Source organism: Plectropomus leopardus, chromosome 12, assembly GCF_026936395.1.
Source record: "Plectropomus leopardus strain MGB_pleo_1.0 chromosome 12, ASM2693639v1, whole genome shotgun sequence".
NCBI lineage: Eukaryota > Metazoa > Chordata > Actinopteri > Perciformes > Serranidae > Plectropomus > Plectropomus leopardus.
This window is the reverse complement of record NC_142187.1, coordinates 35001107-35022661: the sequence shown is the minus strand read 5'-3', so window position 1 is coordinate 35022661 and position 21555 is coordinate 35001107. Positions and strand designations below refer to the sequence as shown.

Sequence of the window (21555 nt, the reverse complement as noted above, 5' to 3'; positions counted from 1 at the left end):
GAAATGAACTCTGCACCGGGGTCACGACATAACACCGCCTGCCCGTCCTGCACCAGAAAACGAAACACCACCTTTTCAGAGTGCACCTCCACACGCAGGGCTGCTGCTTCATAAAGGAAAACGTCTTCAGCGCTGTAGTTGGTGTGATATTTGATCCCATGTTTGCCGTGTTTCAGCCCGCTACACGCCCCCAGGTCACAAACATGCTTTTAAATCAAAACCATCAATCACTGTCTCCCACCCGCTGAAGTCAAACCCAAATAAATGCTTTGGAGACGTCATAAAAGCTGCTTGCTGGGCGATATTTTCACGTGACCCCTCACGGCCGAGTCCATCGCACCTCTCCGTCTCTGAGAGTCTAAAACTGTTCCGAAAATCAATAATCAATGCAGCAGCTGCCCCACGAGTGCCCTCGTTTACGCCACACGTGGATAAAACATGTCACAGTTTAGCACTTTAGCACTTTAGGAAATTTCTAAAATTTTAGCATATTTCATGGATTTTAGGACCTTTATCGGATTTTAGGACATTTGAAGTATTTCGAGGCATTTCTTGGATTTTCGGACGATTTCAGGGCATTTCTACAGTTTTGAGATGTTTCTGAGATTATAGAACATTTCTAGGATTTTAGGACGTTTGTAGGATCCTCCACTGGCACTTTTTTGATAAACAAGCTCTATTTTGATGCTGTTTTATGTCTCTGGCACCTTATGGAGACTAAAAGGACAAAAGTAATTCCCAGAGTGAATCACTTTATGATCATTCAGATGTGCTCGGTGTATTTCCCTGTTCGGGGCCGGAGGGCAGGCCCTCTGGACGAGGCCTCCGCTTAGAGAGGTCACATGGTGGATTTATGGCGTTGGCTGAGATTGATATGTTTATTTTAGCATATATGCTGAATCGTTGTATCTGCTGAACTGTGAGTGTCAGTTCAGCGGCAGCTCCATCCTGTGGGAGCCGACAGCTGGAGTCATTTTTCATGCGGCTGGAGACGCGAGCAGCTTGATTCATGACGGCTGTAAGTCAGCGAGCGTCTCCGGAGGCCGAATCACAGGATGGTCTCACGTGTTTAACTCATGAAGGTTAACTCTCACAATGATACCGCCACCTTTTATCCAACCGCAGTCACATGTGTCTTTTAGAGACGCGTCACCGTGTTTCCAGCAGGGACAGTGCCACGAAAAGGGATTTTTAGAGACATGGACACTTGTGTTTGTGCCACCAAAATCTGGTATTTTAAGCCAAAACATGATCTTTTCCTACCAAATCCAAGTGGGTTTTGTACCTAAATCCAACCACCTTAACCACAGCGCTGTTGAAAACAAACATTTTTTAATGCATCTGCTACTTAACCCTTTAAAACCTGAGCAAACTGGCTTAATTTCTTTCAAAAACATGGGAAGAAGACAATGTAAAAAATTAACTGGAAATTATTTTTTCCATTTTTTTTCTGTAACATAATTAAATTCTAATAATTATAAATATAGTTTGCTGGACATTTTTTCCAAATTTTTCTAACCCTCCCCTCTTTTAAATTTTTTTTTACTAATTTATTGCAATAATATGTGGGCTATTTCTTGTCTGGTTGCTCAGTGCCCCCCCACCATGTTTAAGAAAGATATCATACCACTTTGCTCAGGTTTCAAAGGGTTAAATATTTGTTAAAGGTATCTCAAAGCAGCACAAGGAAAGTAATGTCCAGTTTTCAAAGGGTTAATAATGTGCAAATGTAACCTGTCACCCCAACACGTTGGGTTGTTGTCAGAGCGTTTTTGGTGAAAACTTTGGGGCTGGAAGACGCTGAGGTTTGACTTTGTCGCAGCAGCGATTGTGTTTTAGGTCTCATGTTCAGGATCATGTTTTTCGGGATTCGTCTCAGGCAAAGTGCTGAGTGTTGGGAGACATCATGTAACAGGAACCGCGCCGCTCTGAAGACGCTTTCACTGAAATTAAGTGCTGATGTCTGCGATTCTTTTCTCTGCTCGTCTGGTTGTTTCGTGGAAACTGAATCTCTTTTCTTCGACGTCTGAGAGCAGCAGAGATGAAATTTAAGCAGCGTTTTCTGTTCAACTAGCAACCACATTACAGACCAGGTGTACAACACAACCGTCCGGTTATCCCCCCAAAAATCCTATAATATCTTTTGAATTTCCTTTGAAACGTTAAGCTACATCACTTTTCTCGTGCTGCTTTCAGGATTTTGATTACGTTTAAAAATAAGGGAAAAGGCAAATAGCAACTTTGCAGGAAGCGTTCCTCAAATTATCAAGAAATTAGTTGGAAAATATTTTAATAATAATATAATAATATTTTTTAAAAATCTAGGGAAAAATGTGCACAAAATCAAAAAGCTAGAAAAAAGTCCAGGTAAAAAAAGGACAAAGCTGCAGAAAAAATGTCTGGGCAAACAGGAAAAAAAATAGAAAAAAGTCAAAGTACAATAAATGAAAAAACAGGGGGAAAAAAATCTAAGTAAAATAGAAAAAAACAAGCAAACAATGTCAAGGGAAAACACAAAAAAACCCTAGAAGAAGATTCTGGGTAAAAAAGAAAAAACTAGTGGAAAACTATAGATATAATTATTAAATTTACATTTTTAACTCTGTATTGCAGAATTATTATATATTTTTAGCACTTCTTCCAAGTCAATAACTTCTTTTTTAAAATATTCTTTTTCGTCTTTTTTTAAGTTTCAGGTAATTTTCTTGTACTTTTTTACTAATTTCTCAATAATTTTAGGATTATCTTTTCTTTCCTTGCTCATTGCTTTCTTCCCAAGTTTTATAGAATTTTTGAAGAATTTAAGCCAGTTTTTCAAGTTTCAAAGTCTTTGTTTACTATTGTTAAAAAAAAATAGTATTCTATTAGACAACTAATATTCTCACTTCATAGAATATTTTTGTGATAACTCTTTTTCCTCCAGTGATCCTCCCAGTATCATCTCCACCTGTCAGCAGAGGGAGGCTAAAATATTTTAAAAGTTATTAAAATCAGAAAATAAATTGAAAAAAAAACCCCCTGTGCTGAGCAAATCTTCCTGGAAGTCGTGATTTTTGTTTTTCTCATTTTCTTCATTACGGTGTGTGGAGCTCCTCAGCCATCGCACTCGCTTCCTTTTGTGTCTTCTCACCTTGTATTATGAAAGTTGGATGAAGCACATGAATAAAACATGTTTCCTGCGCCGCTCAAGAGTCGGCCACATCATGCAGATATAACACAACGCCTGTAACGCCTTCAATTATTCACCAGCTGGAACTCTGACAAAGACCAGTCTGCTCCGCAGGAAACACACTCAGTCACTCGGTTACAGCATCGCTCGGGAAACACTCGAATACCTGCAATCCAAAACAGCACAAATATTCCTCAGTTCAGTTTATTCCTGTCTCAAACATAATCAAAAGTCTTACATGCCACATAATGGGCATGCTTTTTGGCCTTTTAATTACCTTTTTTAGTTATTTATTCAGTTCCCTTTTTTAATTTTTTTTGTGTATTTATTAATCTATTATTTGTTTTTTAGTAATTTTTATTTCTATTATTTTTTGTAGTTTATAGTTTTTATTTGTTTATTTTGGATTAATATATTTTTATTTTTCTGTTTATTTTTAATTGTTTATTATTATAATTATTATTGTTAGTATTGTTAGTATTATATTCATGAGTATTCCTTGTCTAAATCTTTGTGTCCATCAACAACAATACTAATAATAATAATGATGATGATGATAATAATAATAATAATAAGGGGGAAATATGCACGACGCCTCGATTTGAAGTCTCAGATCGGCTGGTTTGCAGCACCCTGCGAGCAGAGAGGCATTGATTTATTTAGTTTTTATTCATTTTGGTATTTATTTATTCAGTCATATATTTTCATACTCAGAATTGACTAAATGTGATGCTGTTGAATATGGAGCAGCAGCGTGTCTGTGCACTCAGAACAAAGATTTGATTTTGTTTTAATAACAGAAACCTGCAGCAAACAAATCTGACAAAGACATAAATGTTAGTTTGATAATATTAACTGTTACTGTCTCTGCTACATGCTTAACCCTTTAAAACCTGGGCAAATTGGCTTGATTTCTTTTAAAATTATGAAAAAGAAGGCAATGAGCAACCAAAATTAGCAAAATGATACTACTACTACTACTACTACTACTACTACTAATAATAATAATAATAATTACAATAATAATAAAATGTAAAAAGTTACAGAAAATTACCTGAAAAAATAAATAATAATAATATAATAATAAAGATTAAAAATAAATAAACAAAACAAAAAAAAAAAAATAGAAACAAACTCTAATAATTAAAACTATATAAGTATGATGATAGAAATGTAGTTCTCTTAACATTTTTTCTCAGCCCTTTTAAAAATAGATTAGCAAATCTACCAATTTCTTAAAATTTGTGGAACTTTTCTTGCCAAGTTGCTTTTTTTCTCTTCATGTTTTTACACCACAAGAAAAGTGATGTTGATCCAGGTTACAAAGGGTTAAAGACAGTAACAGTTACAGCCTCAGACTTTCTTAAAACTTAAAATTTCTTAAGTTTTGCGCAAATCTGGAAACTCGCCTCCTTTTAAAATAATAAAATCAAGTTAAATTAAATTAAATTAAAAAAGAAAACCTGAAGCAGCAGCTCGGTGCGCCTCGCCCACGTGAAGCGCGTCAGAGCAGCTGTGAAGCCGAGCAGCAGACAGCCGCAGTCAAATTATTGCTTTTTCAATTACAGACTGCTTCAGCCCGTTTTTCATCCAGATAATTAGTCAAATCCTCCGACCGCCAACGATTAAGTAGAAATACTAAAGGCCACTGTGACACACAATCAATCTATTTTAGGATTGCTTTGTTCTGTTCCTCAAATCCTGTTAGGCTGTGTGTGTGTGTGTGTGTGTGTGTCTGTGTGTGTGTGTGTGTGTGTGTGTGTGTGTCTGTGTGTGTGTGTGTGTGTCTGTCTGTGTGTGTGTGTGTGTGTGTGTGTGTGTGTGTGTGTGTGTGTGTGTGTGTCTGTGTGTGTGTGTGTGTGTGTGTGTGTGTGTGTGTGTGTGTGTGTGTGTGTGTGTGTGTCTGTGTGTGTGTGTGTGTGTGTGTGTGTGTGTGTGTGTGTGTGTGTGTGTGTCTGTGTGTGTGTGTGTGTGTGTGTGTGTGTGTGTGTGTGTGTGTGTGTGTGTGTGTGTGTGTCTGTGTGTGTGTGTGTGTGTGTGTGTGTGTGTGTGTGTGTGTGTGTGTGTGTGTGTGTGTGTGTGTGTGTGTGTGTGTGTGTGTGTGTCAGATTGAGGATTTTACTTCCTGGAAAGCATTGATTGGATCTGTGTTTATTGTGTTTTAATTGGTAATTACATACGAGTTTTGTTTGTTTGTTTCTTTTGATTTGATTGATCATATTTCAAATGTAACATCTCATCGTGCAGAAATGCATTTCATCCTAAAAACAGTGAAAAATGATCTTTTAACATCATGTATGAAAAAACATCGAGCATCATTCCTTCATGCACAACTGTGTGTGTGTTTTGGACAAAGTAATGTTTTTTTTTAGTGTATAACTGTGTGTGTGTGTGTGTGTGTGTGTGTGTGTGTGTATGTGTGTGTGTCTGTGTGTGTGTGTATGTGTGTGTGTGTGTGTGTGTGTGTGCGTGTGCGTGTGTGCGTGCATCAAGAGCACAAGGGACAATATGAACATTTTTTTACCTTTTAAAAAGTTGAGCAACTTGAGAAGAAATTACCCCCAAATTAGTAAGAAATTAAAAAAACTTTACCTGAAAATTTGAAAACATTTTTCCCTAGCTTTTTTGGAAAAAAAGTTTTTTTGTGCTTTTTTTGGACTGTGTATAAACAAATTGGTTTGATTTCTTCAAAAAATAAAATAAGATGAGCAACTTTTCAAGAAATGTTATTATTTTTTTAAAAAGCTAGAGAAAAGTGTTCAGAAAATATTTTATAATTATATATTCCTACATTTATTTAAAATAGAATATGTTTTATTTTAAGCACACTTTTTTCAAGTAATTTCCTTATTGATTTTTAATTTATAGTTTGCTCTTTTTTGTCTCATTTTTAGGTAATTTGTAAACTTGTTTTAGTAATTTCTGATTAATTTTATTAATTTTTGCATCATGTCTTCTCAAGTTGCTCACTGCCTTCCATATTTTTGGAAGAAATCAAACCAACTTGTTGTTTTTTAGGGGTTAAACATTTTATTATGATGGAAAATAATTTTGGAATCACTGAGAATTCAGAGAAAAAATGTAAAATGCATCAAATCTGCAGAGAAAATCTTAATGTTTCTTTTCTTTACTATTTCATCCTCTTCTCCACCTTTTCTTTTTCGTCTCAAACGTGCAGTCGACTTTAAAATTCCCCGTAAACGGCTGCAGACTCGGCGGGTTCATGTGAGGTGAGTCGGCTCTGTTATCTGAGGGGATTTCACCTCATCGATATTCAGTGCTGACGCGCCGCTGCTTTCACGTCGGCCTCAGAGACGCTGCTGCTGCTCAGCAAACAATCAGCAAACTGAAGATTTCTTTTCTTAAACTTTAAAACCTCATAAACTAAAAGTCAGCAGCTTCACTCTGTCAATAATATACAAACCAGCAGATCTCAGATTACACCCCGCAGAAAGCTGAGGAGGTACACTCTAAATACTGCGATCATACTTTATGATATTTAACATCTGTATTACCTCATGAAATCATCAGTATTTTTAGGCTGATCTTTGTAGTGCAGTAATACAAAACTAGAATGTAATACACATAGAAACGTTTTATACTCTTTATCAACATTTAAAAATGATACAAATGTACCTGCAGTGCTCACATATTTTACTTATTATTATTTTACGTTATTATTATTGCTTATTTTACTTATATGTTATACTGTTATTACACTGTGGGTCCTTATATCTATTGATTTATTTATTATTTATGTTTATATGCACACTTTTGCACAATGCAACACTATGCTGCTTTTTATTTTAAGATGGAAAGAGGGTTATGAACTTAAATTTTTCTGTTTCAGAATTTCCCCATTAAAATTATATATATTTTTTAACAAGATAGTTCAAATATTTGTCACTTGCATCATCATTACAATAGATTATGTCTTTAAGGGTAAAATCGTGAGTTATATTACAGTTATTGAAAACCATAGAACTTATATTAGACCAAAAATTAATAGTTATTTCACACTCAAATAATAAATGGATTAAAGTTTCATCAGCATGTCCACAGAAAGAATGAGACTTTTCAACATTAGCATATCTAGAAATTATTTATTTGTTTATCTTTTAGTATTTTTTGCCAGTTTATCCCTTCCAGATGTGACTTCCAGAAAAAAAAATCCCTCTTGGTGGTGATTTTGTTTCTATTTTGAAAAATTTGACAGATATGTCTATAATTACATTCCTTGTCAAATATAATGCTGTCTTTCAAAATCAATGCAGATATAACCTCCGGGATGTTTCCTTCACTAAAACCGAGGTGACTCCTGATAAAATTAATTAAAACAGAGGAAATGGCAGCCGGGTGACGTAGGAGGAGTGGGCTCCCCGTGCAGTGACGTCATTGCCGGGATTCCCCCTTTTGTGCTCGTGATGTAACGTCGTATATGAAGTTTGTGGACTGTTTCTTTTTTTTTTGTTTTTTTTTTCGCCACGCGGAGGTGTTACTCTGTGTGAAGGAGGTAAGTTTACTGCGCATGTGCGGCTCACCTGCAGAGCTGAATCACGAAATTTATATAACTAAAATACAAATGTAGCTCCTGACATATGTGTTTCAAATATCATATACGCTTTGATAAAGTGACATGTGACGTGTGGAAGCTACAAGATTTTATATAATATTTTATATAATATATAAGTCGAATATTTGTATGATATCCAATGTAGTATAATTCAACAACACAACAATATACGTATGATTGTATTAAAATTACTTACTTGGAGACACATTTTTAATTTATCTGTATTCTAATAATTAATATACAATAATAATAAATAATTGAAATAAACATATATACATATTCCTAGTATTGTCGGTTTTTTCATTTAATTAAAAAAATGCATTTTTTATTTTAATTTTATTTTTCCTTCCTTAATTATCTTGAAAATATTTTGTTGAAAAAAACCCCAACTTAAATCGTCAGCTTTTTTTTTTTTTTTTTACTTATTGTTAGCTTTATTTCACGCATCAAATTTGCTATATGAATAAAGTTTTTTTTTTTTAATGATTTTAGTTTAAAACTTTTCTGTGATGCTCAACATTTAGCTAATTTATTAAACTTGACAAATTCTATCTTATTATACCAAAAATCCCTCTGAATTTGACATTTTTTATTTATTTTAGAGTAACTTTTAAATGTTTTGATAGCTTTACCTTTGACCCTTTGATGACGTAATTTCCGATGGTTGTTGTTTTGGCGGTTCCGGAAGTGTCGCTGCTGACAGGTGAGTGAGCGAGAGTCCGGACGGACCAGTTTGGGAAAACTTTCCCATTAGGATCAACAAACTGTGGCCCAAATACCAACGTGTGTGTTTTGTAAGTTTGCAGTGGAGTCACTGTGCGGCTGGTCTTTATTTCGGAAAAGTATTTTTATGAATTCAGCGGTTAATTTGAACGCGATTTGACAGAAAACGTGCAGCTGGTTCCTCCTCCAGCTTCTGTGTGCATCCATTTTCATGATTTTTGGGGTGATTTTCTTTAAATTAATACTATTTTCTTGCTTATTTTGAGTCATTTCTGTTTTTTGTTCTTGCTCGTTGCCTTCTGCTCATGTTATTGAACGAAATCAAGCAAATTCGCTCAGGTTTCAAAGGGTTAACAGACTGTTTGGAAAAGCTTTGAATTCACGTTATTTTGGCTAATGTTTCAAATATGTTCACAAAAAATGAATTCATAATTAAATATCCAAAATTATGTTTTCAAAATTATTATAACTTTTTAGCACTTTTCCATGTTCTTTTATTGTTTGTTTTTTAAACGCGCGCGTGTGTGTGCGTGCGTGCGTGCGTGCGTGCGTGTGTGTCAGTTTGACGTCATGTTTAGTTTGCTACATGTGTTTTTTTGTAACATAATTTTAAATAAAAAATTGAATTATAAATATAGTTTGTAAGACATTTTCCCTATTAAAAAAATAATTTTCAAATAATCATCTCTTTTTTAAAAATTTAATTTTCTTATCACCTTTTCCTAATTTCTTTAAATGTGTATTTATTTGCTAGATTTTTTCTTTCTAAATATAACATAATTTTAAATATTGTTTTTGGGACCTTTTCCCCCACAAATTTTTGGATAAATTCAAAATGATCCTCCTCTTGTTTTTAAAATGTTTAAGCCAATATATATATAATACATTATATGTATGTATATATATATATATATATATATATATATATATATATATATATATATATATATATATATATATACATATATATATAAAACATAATTTTATTTTTTAGTATTTATTGAAACACGCAGGTGTTAAATAGAGAAAATAGACAATATTTATTTATTTGTTTATTTATTTTAGCAAGTGGCCAGTTGAATTATGAATCACTAAAATGTACTGTAAAATTGGAAAACAATGGAAAATTAAATCAAATATAACAGTATATTAAATCAATTAAATAAAATATAATAATCCCAGATACTTAAGTTAGTTAAAAAACGGAACAATTTTAAATATGAAATTATTATTATAAATGTAGTTTTAATGACAGTTTTCCCAAATTTTGGGATCATTTTCCAATAATCCTCCTCTCTTCTTTCAAACTTCTTTTAGGCATTTTATCCGTCACATTTGAGTAGTTTCTTGCAGTTTGTTGGACATCTGTTCCCCAGTTGCTCAGTGCCTTTTTTGGACTTTTTCAAAAGAACTTTTCTTTTTCTTCAGGTTTTTAAGGTTTAAAAGCACGTGAAAGGTTCAGGTTACAAAGGGTTAAGTTCTCGCGCGTATCTGCATCTGCCTGCGTTTACATGCACGCTTTTCCTGAATGTATTAAGGTGTGTGGCATCTTTCAGCTCGTGCACGCGGTCCAGCGTATATGTGTGTGTGCGCGCGCACGTCGCGACCAGCTTCTGATCTCCCTCTGTCTCTGTCTCTCTCTCTCTCTGTCTCTGTCTATGTCTCTCTGTCTCTGTCTCTGTCTCTCTCTCTGTCTCTGTCTCTATCTCCCTCTCTCCTCTCTCTCTCTCCCTCCCTCTCTCTCTCCCTCTCTCTCCCTCTCTCCTCTCCCTCCCTCCCTCTCTCCCTCTCTCTCTCTCCCTCCCTCCCTGTCTCCCTCCCTCTCTCTCTCCCTCTCTCTCTCCTCCCTCTCTCCCTCCCCCTCTCTCTCCCTCCCTCTCTCCCTCCCTCTCTCTCTCCCTCTCTCTCCTGCCTCTCCTCTGTTTCAGTTTGAGTATCGACCTCCTTCACGCAGCATCTCTGCTCTCCATCCTCCGTCTCCACCCTCCTCCTCCTCCTCCTCCTCCTCCTCCTCCTCCGCTGCCGCCGCCTCAGCCTCCGCGCCGCTTCCTCTGCAGGTGGATGGAGGCTGGAAGCCCCGGAGACACGCGCAATGCACAGGAACCGCTGCTGGTAGGGCTCGGCTCGGTTCGGTTCGGCTCGGTTCGGCTCGGCTCGGCTGTTTTTTGCTTTTGTCCTCGGCGGGTTTCCTCCCGTGTGTGCGTCTTTGATTCGGTGTGTTTTGTGTGTGTCGGGATGCAGCGTGATGCCAGGTCTTTGTCTCCCCGGTCTGTGTGTGTGTGTTTGATTTTGGGGAGAAGAGGGTGTTTGGTAAGTGGGCATTTGTTGCTTGATGCCCCCCCCTCCCTTTTTGGGGATTTGATTGACAGCTTTCAGCGTCGCCGGGAGCCGGGCGGTTTTTATCGCTTCGCTTTTGCGCAAAATCTCTTAAAATAGTGCCACAAAACAGGAGTCAGAGGCGCCTGTGGTGCTGCTGAGTGAGTTTATCCGACTTTGTGGTGATCTCGCCTCCTGTGTTGTGTCACTGTGCTGTTTTCATAATCAGGGCGTGGGGGGGGGTTGCGGTTTTTACGCACAAATTTCCTCCCGGCTCCAAAATGTGCCAAATGCCGATGGTTTCTCCAAGTAAAGGATGTAACGCTCTCTCCTCCTTTCTCTCTGCTCCCTCTCTCTCCCTCCATCACTCCTCCTTTCTCTCCTCAGTCAGACTGCTGAGCACCTCCCTTCGCGCCGGGGACCACATCCTTAAATGACCCGCGGCTGAGGAAGGGGGGTGTCTCCGGATCCAGCGCCCGGATCATGGCATGCTGCCCACACCGGGCATCCAGCACTGACCATGGGGCTCCGGTCCAGGACCGTCGCTAGCGGCTCGGAGGAGCAGAAGAAAGCCTCCGGCGCTCCTCCTCCTCCCGGGGACTTATTGGACCAAGGCACCGGGGGAGCGGACAAGGATGGCGCGCTGCTGCTGGTGGCGTCGGGCCGGGATGACTTCAAGCGGGGCTCTCAGGGCATCGGCATCGGGCTGCTCGCCAAGACCCCCCTGAACTACACCCGGCCGGCCAAGAGGAATAACATCCGCAAGAGGAGGATCCAGAACCTGCTGTACGACGCGCTGGAGAGGCCGAGAGGATGGGCGCTGCTCTACCACGCGTTCGTGTGAGTCCATGATTTGTTTTTTCTAACTTGTGCTGATGAAAGAGTCCTGCTTCAGAGGAGTGAGAGCCTCCGCAGGGAGGCACAGGAGGAGCTGCAGCACTCAACAATCTGACCAGTTCACCTCACTCTGAATAATGCTGAAACCAAATAAATACATAAAGAAAGTAAATACAGCCATTAAGCTCAATTTACATCTAAGTGTAACGTTTACCCAAAATTTAGGAGCATTTACTTCATTTTGTTGTTGCAACTTAAAAATGACAAGTGTTGAAACTTCAGTCAAACAAGTCTGACTTTAACCTTTTGGATCCACATCACTTTTCACAAGTATTTAAACCTCTGAACCCTTTGAATATTATTTTTAATAGTTTTAGAAGTTATTCTTAGTGATAAAATATAATATTTTAGGTGATTTTCTTATTAATTTTATTGCTTATTTTTATGTAATTTTCTTGTACTTTTTTCTTTTTTTTAAAAAAAAAATGATAAGAATACATTTTACAGAAAAACAGAATAATAATAGTTTTTTCAATTCTTTTTTTTTGCTCCAGCTATTTTTAATCACATTTTCTTTTCTTTTAAAAAAATTGCTAATTTTGGGGTAACGTGTTTGATCACTTCCTTTTTGCGCAGGTTTCAAAGGGTGATGAGGAAATTCTATTAAAAGAAGATTAGTATTATTTTATATTATTCAAAAAACAGTGGAAAATGTCCAGAAAGCTTTATATTGTTTTCTTAATTATATATTTAAAATTATGTTACTTTTTTTTTCTTTTTTTCTTTTCTTATTTTAGGTTATTTTCTTGTAACTTTTGACTAGTTTCCTTTTATTTTTTGGGCCGTTTCCTGTTAAGTTCCTAGTCACCCTCGTCACGTGTTTTTGAGAGACATCAGGACAATTTTCTCAGGTATTAAAGAGTTAATTAAACTTGTCATTTTAAAGTTGCGACAGTTTCACAGTATTGAGTGAATTAACGTACGTTTTAATGAGTTTTATGTCAGATGGACTTGTCAGATTTAGCAGTGAAACAGCTGATTGTTGCAGACAGGACTCACTTTGCTGCAGTTTTCAGTCCATTAATGAAGGTTTGTGTGTCGCCTTGGTTACGCAGTGTCACGGTCACGCTGTAAACACGAGAACATCTTACTTTTATAAATCTTGCATTGCTGATTGCCTTGAAGAAAAAGCTAATCAATATAACTGTTAGTTTTAAATTATGTTCATTTCATACATGTATTTAAGTTTACTTACATTTTAGTTGTATGTGTTGCGTTTTGTGAAGTTGTTGCAACTTAAAAATGACAAATGAATGAACTTGTTCTTTGTAAGTGATAACAACTGAAGTTTTTAAGTAAAGTTATCAGACCTCACTAAATAGTTTTATGTATTTTGCAAGTTGACTGAAGTTTGACTGAGTATTGATATTTCTGATAAAATAGCATTTTTGTTGAGATTTTAAGTTAAGTCAATGAAAAAGATTCAGATGAAATATTTCTTTATATATTTAGATTTTTTTAAGCTTAAAAAAGTAATATATTTATTTTTATTTTTTAAAGATTTTTTTTACAGATTAAATTTTTAACCAAACTTACGTAAGTGGAGCAGATGGCTGCTGAAACGTGGTGCAGGATCAGTGTGGTGTTTTTTGTTGAAGTGGGTTACCGAACTCTGAGCTCGCCGGGAGAGTCGCTGCTGATGCTCTCCTGGTGCCGGTGCACTGGATTTTAGCTCCGATTCTCAGCTGCTGTCGTGTGTGTGTGTGTGTGTGTGTGTGTGTGTGTGTGTGTGTGTGTGTGTGTGTGTGTGTGTGTGTGTGTGTGGTTGCACTGGTCACACTTTGTCCTCTCAAAGTGAGCAGGCCTGCTGATGTGCGTCTTTATTAAATGCATCTGAACGTTTTATTATATTTGCACTGGTTATTCTGTAGTCGCTGTTTCAACCTGCCAAAGTTCTTATTCTGCACGCTGTCTCGGTTTTTACTGTTTGACTTGTGTTTCAGCTTCATTCTGTAAAATCCAAGTACTCGTGTGAGGCGGGAAAAAACTTCAAAGTCTTCATATTCACGTCTCGTCTGGTCCACTATGGACTTGATGTCCTATATCTATCCTGCATAAAACGGTAAAACACGCGGTAGCATGGTCGTTAGTCGTTTCTGAGATGCATCGCGATGCAGACGGGGACGATTCTGCATCAATGCGGTGACAGCACTGCAGATTTTCTGGCTGCGGCTGAACAATAAAGTTTTACAGTTCAAGAGAACTTCCTGTTAGCAATCAGCGCCGTGTGGTAGCGATGTTGCAGATGTTGAGATGAAACATGTGACTACTATTTCCTTATTAATAATATAGTCTCTGTCTCTCTGTCTGTCTAAAATCTAGAGGGCCTCATGACCCTCTGTGAAGTTTTGGCGACCCTTACAGGGGTCGGTGCCTCAGTGCTGGGAACCAGCAGAGTACGTTGTGCACTGACAGTGGATACATATGTATAATTACTTTGAGGGAGAGAGAGAGAAGTGGTCATAAAGTACTTTTGACAGTTTTTGTGTGCTCATGAAGGCTCTCACTTTCATATTGAAAATTGGAGGAAAGCCATCACGTTTCTGCAGACTTTTGCAGTTTGATGATTTCCTCTTTATATCTGGACGTATCATATTTACAGTATTTGTCATATGGAGAAAATACATGCTATTTCCATGAGGATCACTGTCAGTCAACGTTGCTGCTTATCACTGACATATCCCAGATATCTACTGTGCATGTAGTATATTGACAGTAATTCATTTTGTGTGTTTTATTTTTTTCATCTAAAAACATCGAGGTTGATCAGGACTGATGTTGGTTAAAAAAACTAAATAAAACTAGAAACTCATTTTGTGTGTAGAGCTGTATGAGTGTGAGTATTTGACATTGCATGAAATATAATAATTCTAAAAAATCAATGTTGCTGCAAAACATAAATATATCCCAGACTGTGATGATAATAATAGTAATAGTAATAATAATAATAATAATAATAATAATAATAATAGTAATAATAACAACAACAACAACAACAATAATTTTACTGGTATTCTACTTAGCATGTAGTATATTGGAAATAATTATATATTTCTTGTGTTTTTGCATCTAAAACCATAGTGGTATCATGACGAAAACCTGACACTTAAAGTGTTAAAATTCTGAAAATTAAAGAATATTTGAATTTTATAATTAGGACTGATGTTGGTTAAAAAAATAAACTCAATAAAAGTAGAAAATCATAATGTATAATCCATTTTTTCAAGCTTGATTTTGAAAAGTGCATATTCTTTTATGCACAGAGCGATACGAGTGTGTGTAATATCAAAGCGGGTTCGAAATGGCATTGAAGGAAATGTTTACATAACAAACATGCATTAGAAAAAAAAACTTTTAAAGCAAATTCAGCTTAGACGAACCCAGACGTCTCCGAGCTTTAAATCATTCATCTTTACTGTAATGGTTGATGCTGTGCTTTTATAAAGCAGCAGGTCATTATTAGTCTTCCTGTGGTTCTTGCTGCTGATCTGTGAGTGTTTTGGGAGGTTTCTCTATGATGATGATGATGATGATGATGATGATGATGTGAATGTCGTGTCACAAAGCAGTGAGTAATATTCTCAGCCAGTATCTCATAACCGTCGACCTCTCCCTGTTTGGATACATCTCATCTCTCCGTCTCATAAATGCTGTGATTTAGACGTTTGTTTTGCTCGCTCGCCAAGGCGACACTGGATAACTGCGGAGCAGGAAACACCTTCAGTTTGTTTGTTTTGACGGGAACATCTCAAAATTCACCAGCGTTTTCACCCCAAATCCTGAAGCTGCCAGAGTTGCAAACTCATCGTTAAGTTGTTTAACAGTTTTACAGCTGAATTAAAATCTTAAAATATTTCACTTTGGTGGTTGTTTTGGGTTGCAATAATTCCCCAAAAAGTGAATTACTTTTTAATCTGTTATTAGTGTAGTTTGCTCTGTGTTTCAGGTTGTTTAAGATGGTTTTACTTTAACCTTTTGAAACCTGAGCAAGTTGGCTTGATTTGCTTCTTTTTAATTTTTGTTTAATTTTTTTTATTTTTTTTTAATTCAGAAATGTTGGGACACAGAAGTGTACAATGTGTGTACTTAGACTGACATTTCCTTATTTAGTTTTTTAAAATATATATATATATATGGTTGAAAATCCCACCCACAAAGAATATTTACAAAAAAAAAGGTAATAATAAATTTGAAAACGATCATATACATATGTATTAATATACACACATACACATGCATTGTAATGCATGCCGTGTCAACCTACAAGGTGTACATAATAAATGTATAAAGGGCATTTACCTGTAGGCATCCTAAGCATCAGGAGTGGGATGTTGAGGGAAACACAGCATCACAGACATGAATACAAATATTAAGATGAGATAGCAAATTCACAATAGGAATTAAAAATTAAAAAAGAATAAAAACAGCATGATTACTTGATTTCTTTCAAAAAATGGGAAAGAACAGTGAGGAACTTTGCAAAAAAAAAAAAAAATGCAAAAAAGGAAAGGACCTGAAAAAGTGCTATAAGATTATTTTAAATATCTTATGATAGTTAAAAATATTTTCCCTATCTTTTGTATTAAATAACTGTCCAAAGCTACTATTTCTTGCAGTTTGTAGGGCATTTCTTGCTGCTCAATTCCCTTTTTCCCATGTTTTCAAAAGAACACAAACCAATATGCTCAGATTGTGAACATTTAAATACTTGTGAACGCAGAACTCAGGGCAAATAAAGTCCTCAGAGCCGCTCCCTCTCACGGTTTTTAGCTTGGAGACGAGAGCGGGAAACGCCGACAGGGCTGACTCACCCGTCAGCTCGTCGCGTGTCTCGTGCTCGACTGATGGCACGCCACGTTTCTCCGCAGCGCAACATATGTGGCGTCCAATATGGACATCACATTTTCATCAGCTTGTATCAGAAAAGTGAATAAAAAAACGCTGTCTGTCACGTATGATGTCATCGATTAGAGAGGTGATGTAAGCTGCAGGTAACAAGAGGTCGAGGTGAAATAAGGTCGCTTCGCTGCTGCTGCTGTGTTTAAACCAGAGTGTGTGTAAAATGATATTTCCTGCACAAATATTGATAGATTATATTACATAAATCCAAAACGCTCTCACAAAAGACACTTTCATGACGTCGCTAAGCCACTGAACTATTGATTTTAAAGAGTCATTTAATCTAAATAACGAAAAAAACAAACCCTTTTCTCTCAATATTGCTTTTGTCATTGTTCCATCGTCTTAAAATAGATGCATGTAAAGTATTTAATGTCAGGATTCAATTTACGCACCTAAAACCACAATCGTTATGCAGTTAATCAGGATACAGCTGAGCTTCTTTATTCTTATTTCTGGCATCACTTTAATACTGAAAGATGTTTCTGTGATATTTCTCTGTCATCATGATTGTCTTTTGCTTGACTTTATTCATATTTACTTTAGTTTTATTTTTATGGATATATCCCTCTGTTATATAATTCTATATATTATATAGTTTATATATTTTTCTGTGATTTTAGGACATTTCTATAAGTTTGGGGCATTTCTAGGTTTTTAGGACGTTTCTCAGATTTTGAGTTGTTTCTAGAACTTCAAGATGTTTCCAGGATTTTATGGCATTTTTATGATTTTAGGACATTTCTAGGATTTTTGGATGTTTCTCAGACATTTCTAGGTTTTTAGGAAGTTTTCAGGATTTGAGGACATTTCTAGGATTTTTGGACATTTCCAGGATTTTAGGACATTTGTAAGATTTTAGGACATTTGTAAGATTTTAGGACATTAGGCTCTTAGCTAGGACCTCTGTCTATTTTGATGCTGTTTAATGCAGGGGGACAAAAACAATCCCCAGTGTGAATCACTGCCAAATTAAATCCAGAGCTGGACACATCTGCTGCAGCTCCGTCCAGCTCTGACCGCAGCTCTTTGGGTGTCGAGTGTTTTGCTCAAGGGCTCTTCAGCAGTTTGTGTCGACAGCAGGGGAAGCGTTACTCACGCTCTTCACCCACAGATTATGATGCACAGGCAGCGCTTCAACGTGATAAATGTATAGAAAAGAGAGGCAAGTGGGACGGGGATGAAAGAGCAGAAACAGATGGGCTGGCTGAGATAAAGAAACGAGACAAACAGAAATGTGAAGAGGTGGAGGGAGATGTCGTGCCGCCAGAGCACCAGAAAACCGATGTTACGTTCTCTGTTCGAAAACTCAGAATTCATACAACAGCTGCCTGCTTTATTTGACCCAAAGTCAGCATGAAAGGTTGGATTATTTCTGTCATTGTGGACAAATTTTCTAAAAACAAAGAAGTACTTTATATAATTAGCATTTATAAGTAGCACAGAACAAAGCAGCTTGCATTGCTCTTTGCTGCCATGCAGAACAAAAGTAAGTTTAAGGATTTGGTTTTTTTTTTTTTTTGGTTTGGTAATGTGAAAAGTAGTTTGCATTGTTCTGTAGTGAGTTTTATTAGAAATATCATCACCAGAACCCAACCGATATGGGACTTTTGAGACCGATACCGAATTTATAGTGGAAAAGTTTAACGATTACCGATATGGTGACCGATATCATGAATTTTTGAGCTGGAATGAAAATAGATCATTTCTCTGTGGATTGTGCTCTGATTTTGCACCAATATGACTATGCAAAAGTATTCACCACTTTTATTTAACAATTTATTGAACATTACACACAGACAGAAATAAAGAATAAATAAGAATAAAATAAACATCAGTACTGTATGTGTTCAGCATCAGTCTTCGCTGACCATTCGAATAAAGAATATGAAAATAAAATACACATCAGTACTGTTTGGTCTTTGCTGACCATTTAAATAAAGAATAAATACAATATAATAAACAGCTAAATAAACATCAGTCCTGTTCAGTATCAGTCAATACTGAACATTTCTAAACCACCCGAGCATTATTTTGTGTATTACAAGTTTTCTTATCGGCACATATAGAAAAAAAACGGCAATATGTTCCGAAATGTCTGTGAAAGGCTCAAACCGGCCGATAATATCAGTTGTCTGATAAATCTATTGGGCTCCAATTATCACAACTACAAATCCAGAAATACTTTATGCTCAATTGCCATTTTTTAAAAAGACAGACATCGTTACTCGACTCGACAGTCGTCAGTGTCGTTTTCTGTTGCCTCTCTGTCGTTTAATACAGAGGACAGTTATCAAGTTATCGAGCAATTCATTACCAAGTTTTCTTCATTTCTGAAAGTAACACAGTATGTTTTTAACAAAAAGTTAAGATTGTATTTTTTTACACAAAAAATAGTATAGAACCCTACATGTGATAGGGGTGTAAATCATTGGTTTCATCACGATACGATACTATATCGATACTTTGGGTAACAATACAATGTAATGTCGATGCTTTGGATAACGATACGATATTTGCAGATATCACAGCGTCTGCCTCAATAGGATTTCGATTCAATTTAGGGGCCGGTGATCGATATGAGCCAATATCTTCTGCTCATTTAACACAGATGGTTACAGAATAAGCTGCCTCTCTATTTCTTTGCTTTTTGCCAGAGAAGATGAAAACAACATCTAAATAATGGGAATGATTTAGAAGTTGTCTAATGTGAATCTTAATAAACTAAAACAAAACTTCAGGTAAAAGCCTGTAAAGTCAGGAATGTGGGGCTTTTTGTTTGGCCTGCATGAACAGAGGATTCCCAAATTACTTCCGATTTCTCCACAGGTGGTAATTATTCAGAATTTTGTGAAGCCGACCCGACTCGGCACGTCAGAGTGTCTGCCAGACATTTCCTCTGACAGACTGGCACTTTGACTGATAACCCAAATAATTGAATTTAAGCCGGAAGTCCTTTTTTTCCCCAAAGGGGTTTTTAATATCAGCTGGGTGACTTTGGATCGCTCTAATTCCCTCGTGGGTTCAGGAAACGACGAGGAGGTTTCAGAGGGTCTCTGGCAGAATTAAACACAGCTGTTTAATTTCAATAAGGTGAAATAGGACTGAAAGAGAGCTGCACAGAGTTAACGTCTCTTCAAATCCTTCAGTGACTGTCTGTCACAGCAGGTGTCTTTGCCAGATGACTCAAAACCTCAGTTGTCAGACATCTGAAGTTAACTTGTTCGGTTTCATCAAAGATTTGGCTGCAGGATTGAGACCTAAATCTCGAAAATGAGTTTGCATTTCAGCACATATACTCCCCTTGTCTCGAAGTGTTTTTCAGGTTAGATGTCTGGAAATAAGGTCATAAGATGCATAAAGAGAATTTAATTTTGTGTTCTACGACCTAAAGTTTGTCAGTAAATCCCTCAATGTGAACTTTAAAGCTTTTCATCTCAAAAAAGGAAACAAGTGGCCAAGTGAGACCACAGAACATCATCGTGCCAAACGCTGCTTTATTCCCTCGCTGTTGTGGCGACGTTAAGTCATGCAGCGTTGGTGTCGTTTGTTTATAGCCTAACGTTAGCTTTTTACTTTATTTATTTACCTATTCCTGCAGTAATTTCAATTCCAGCGAACTTTTCCATCAGTTCTTTGTTGCTGTTTTTTCCACAGCAGCAGTTTGCAGAATTTGAGTCACGGCGTGGATAATTGATCTGATGTGATCAGACCAGTGGATGAGAGGAACAGCTGCTGCAGTGGCGAGTGAAAGCAAACTTTTAGACGCAGTGCAAATGAGCGGTAAAGTTTCACTTTCACTGCACCTTTAACCTCGACAGAAATAGTGATTTGATGTATATCATGATATATATCGATATTGACTGATAAGAAAAAAAATATTGTGATAAGACTTTATTCCACATCGCCATATCGCCCGACTAATAGCAAAGGCTGACTCACAATTATGCCAACCTAATAATAACAATAACAATAACAATAATGATGATGATGATGATGATACTACTACTACAAATAATAATAATAATCAGTTAAAGTGCCCCAGTGTCTGACACTGTCAGTTTTTATTTTTGGGCATTTTTGGGGGGGTTAGAGTCATACGATTAATCGGTTGCGTGCTTTTTCCTGTTTCAAACTATCGTTAATACATTTAAAAATCCATCATTGGTAAACCTGTATTTTAATCATCAATAGTACCACATGGACCAGAACGGCACCCCCTCATAGCAAACGCAGAACCTACTTTTTTATAAATAAACAAATTAATTTATAAAAATGTGTGCTAACCCTGGTTTTCAGTTTTGCATGAAAATCTCCATCACTGGCACTTTAACTCAGGATCAGAGGCAACATGAATCACCATTGATTTGTGAATGTCATTGGATCGGTTCCCATAGAGAGTCCAGTTTTAAGAGTTTACAGCCTGTGTGTGTGTGTGTGTGTGTGTGTGTGTGTGTGTGTGTGTGTGTGTGTGTGTGTGTGTGTGTGTGAGACTGCAGGTGACACTGTGAGGGAATGTGGAGCTGCACACGTATCAAATTCAAGCTCCCCGTTACAGGACTTAAGTACTGTGGTACCAAAAATGTGGTTACCATAACAACACAGTGGAGAGAGTGAAATCAGATCTGCAGTGGAGGCTGAGAGTCAGGTAGAGCGAGCATGTGTGAAAGCAGACAGAAAGACAGAGAGAGAGAGAGAGATGAACAGAGGCAGATAGAGGCGTGGAGGGAGAGCAAAGGAAACACGAGATGTTGTCGGTCAGCAGTTTTCGGGGGCAGATCAGTGGTGAACCTTGGCCTTGTCCGGGGAATCCAGACAGGCCTGACAGCAGGGCTCCATCCCAGAATGCACGTCTTTATAATTCCCACATCTCTTTTTGATACTCCCGTGCTCTCTCGCCCCTCCCTCCCTCCGCTCGCTTCCACAGAGTGTTGATGTGGTTGTTTTTACTGGAAAACAGCCGAAAGAGCAGCTGTGG

At 37.1% G+C, this 21555-nt stretch overlaps 2 protein-coding genes across 5 annotated transcripts in view; both read left to right on the top strand.

Moving 5' to 3' along the window:
* Nucleotides 1-7944, top strand: part of dnaaf11 (dynein axonemal assembly factor 11) — a 50546-nt gene extending 42602 nt beyond the window's left edge. The window contains exon 13 of the mRNA XM_088085949.1: nucleotides 7444-7944. Within this exon, the coding sequence (XP_087942075.1) occupies nucleotides 7444-7504 (61 nt within the window). The 3' untranslated portion in view covers nucleotides 7505-7944. The remainder of the gene's footprint in view (nucleotides 1-7443) is intronic.
* Nucleotides 7945-8393: 449 nt separating this feature from the next.
* kcnq3 (potassium voltage-gated channel, KQT-like subfamily, member 3) overlaps nucleotides 8394-21555 on the top strand; it is a 132289-nt gene continuing 119127 nt past the window's right edge. Inside the window, exons 1-3 of one of the 4 annotated variants that reach the window (XM_088085942.1) lie at nucleotides 8459-8536; nucleotides 10394-10577; nucleotides 11169-11621. In XM_088085942.1, the coding sequence (XP_087942068.1) occupies nucleotides 11302-11621 (320 nt within the window). In that variant the 5' untranslated portion in view covers nucleotides 8459-8536; nucleotides 10394-10577; nucleotides 11169-11301. The other 3 variants (XM_088085943.1, XM_042497785.2, XM_088085944.1) reach the window with 3 other exon arrangements.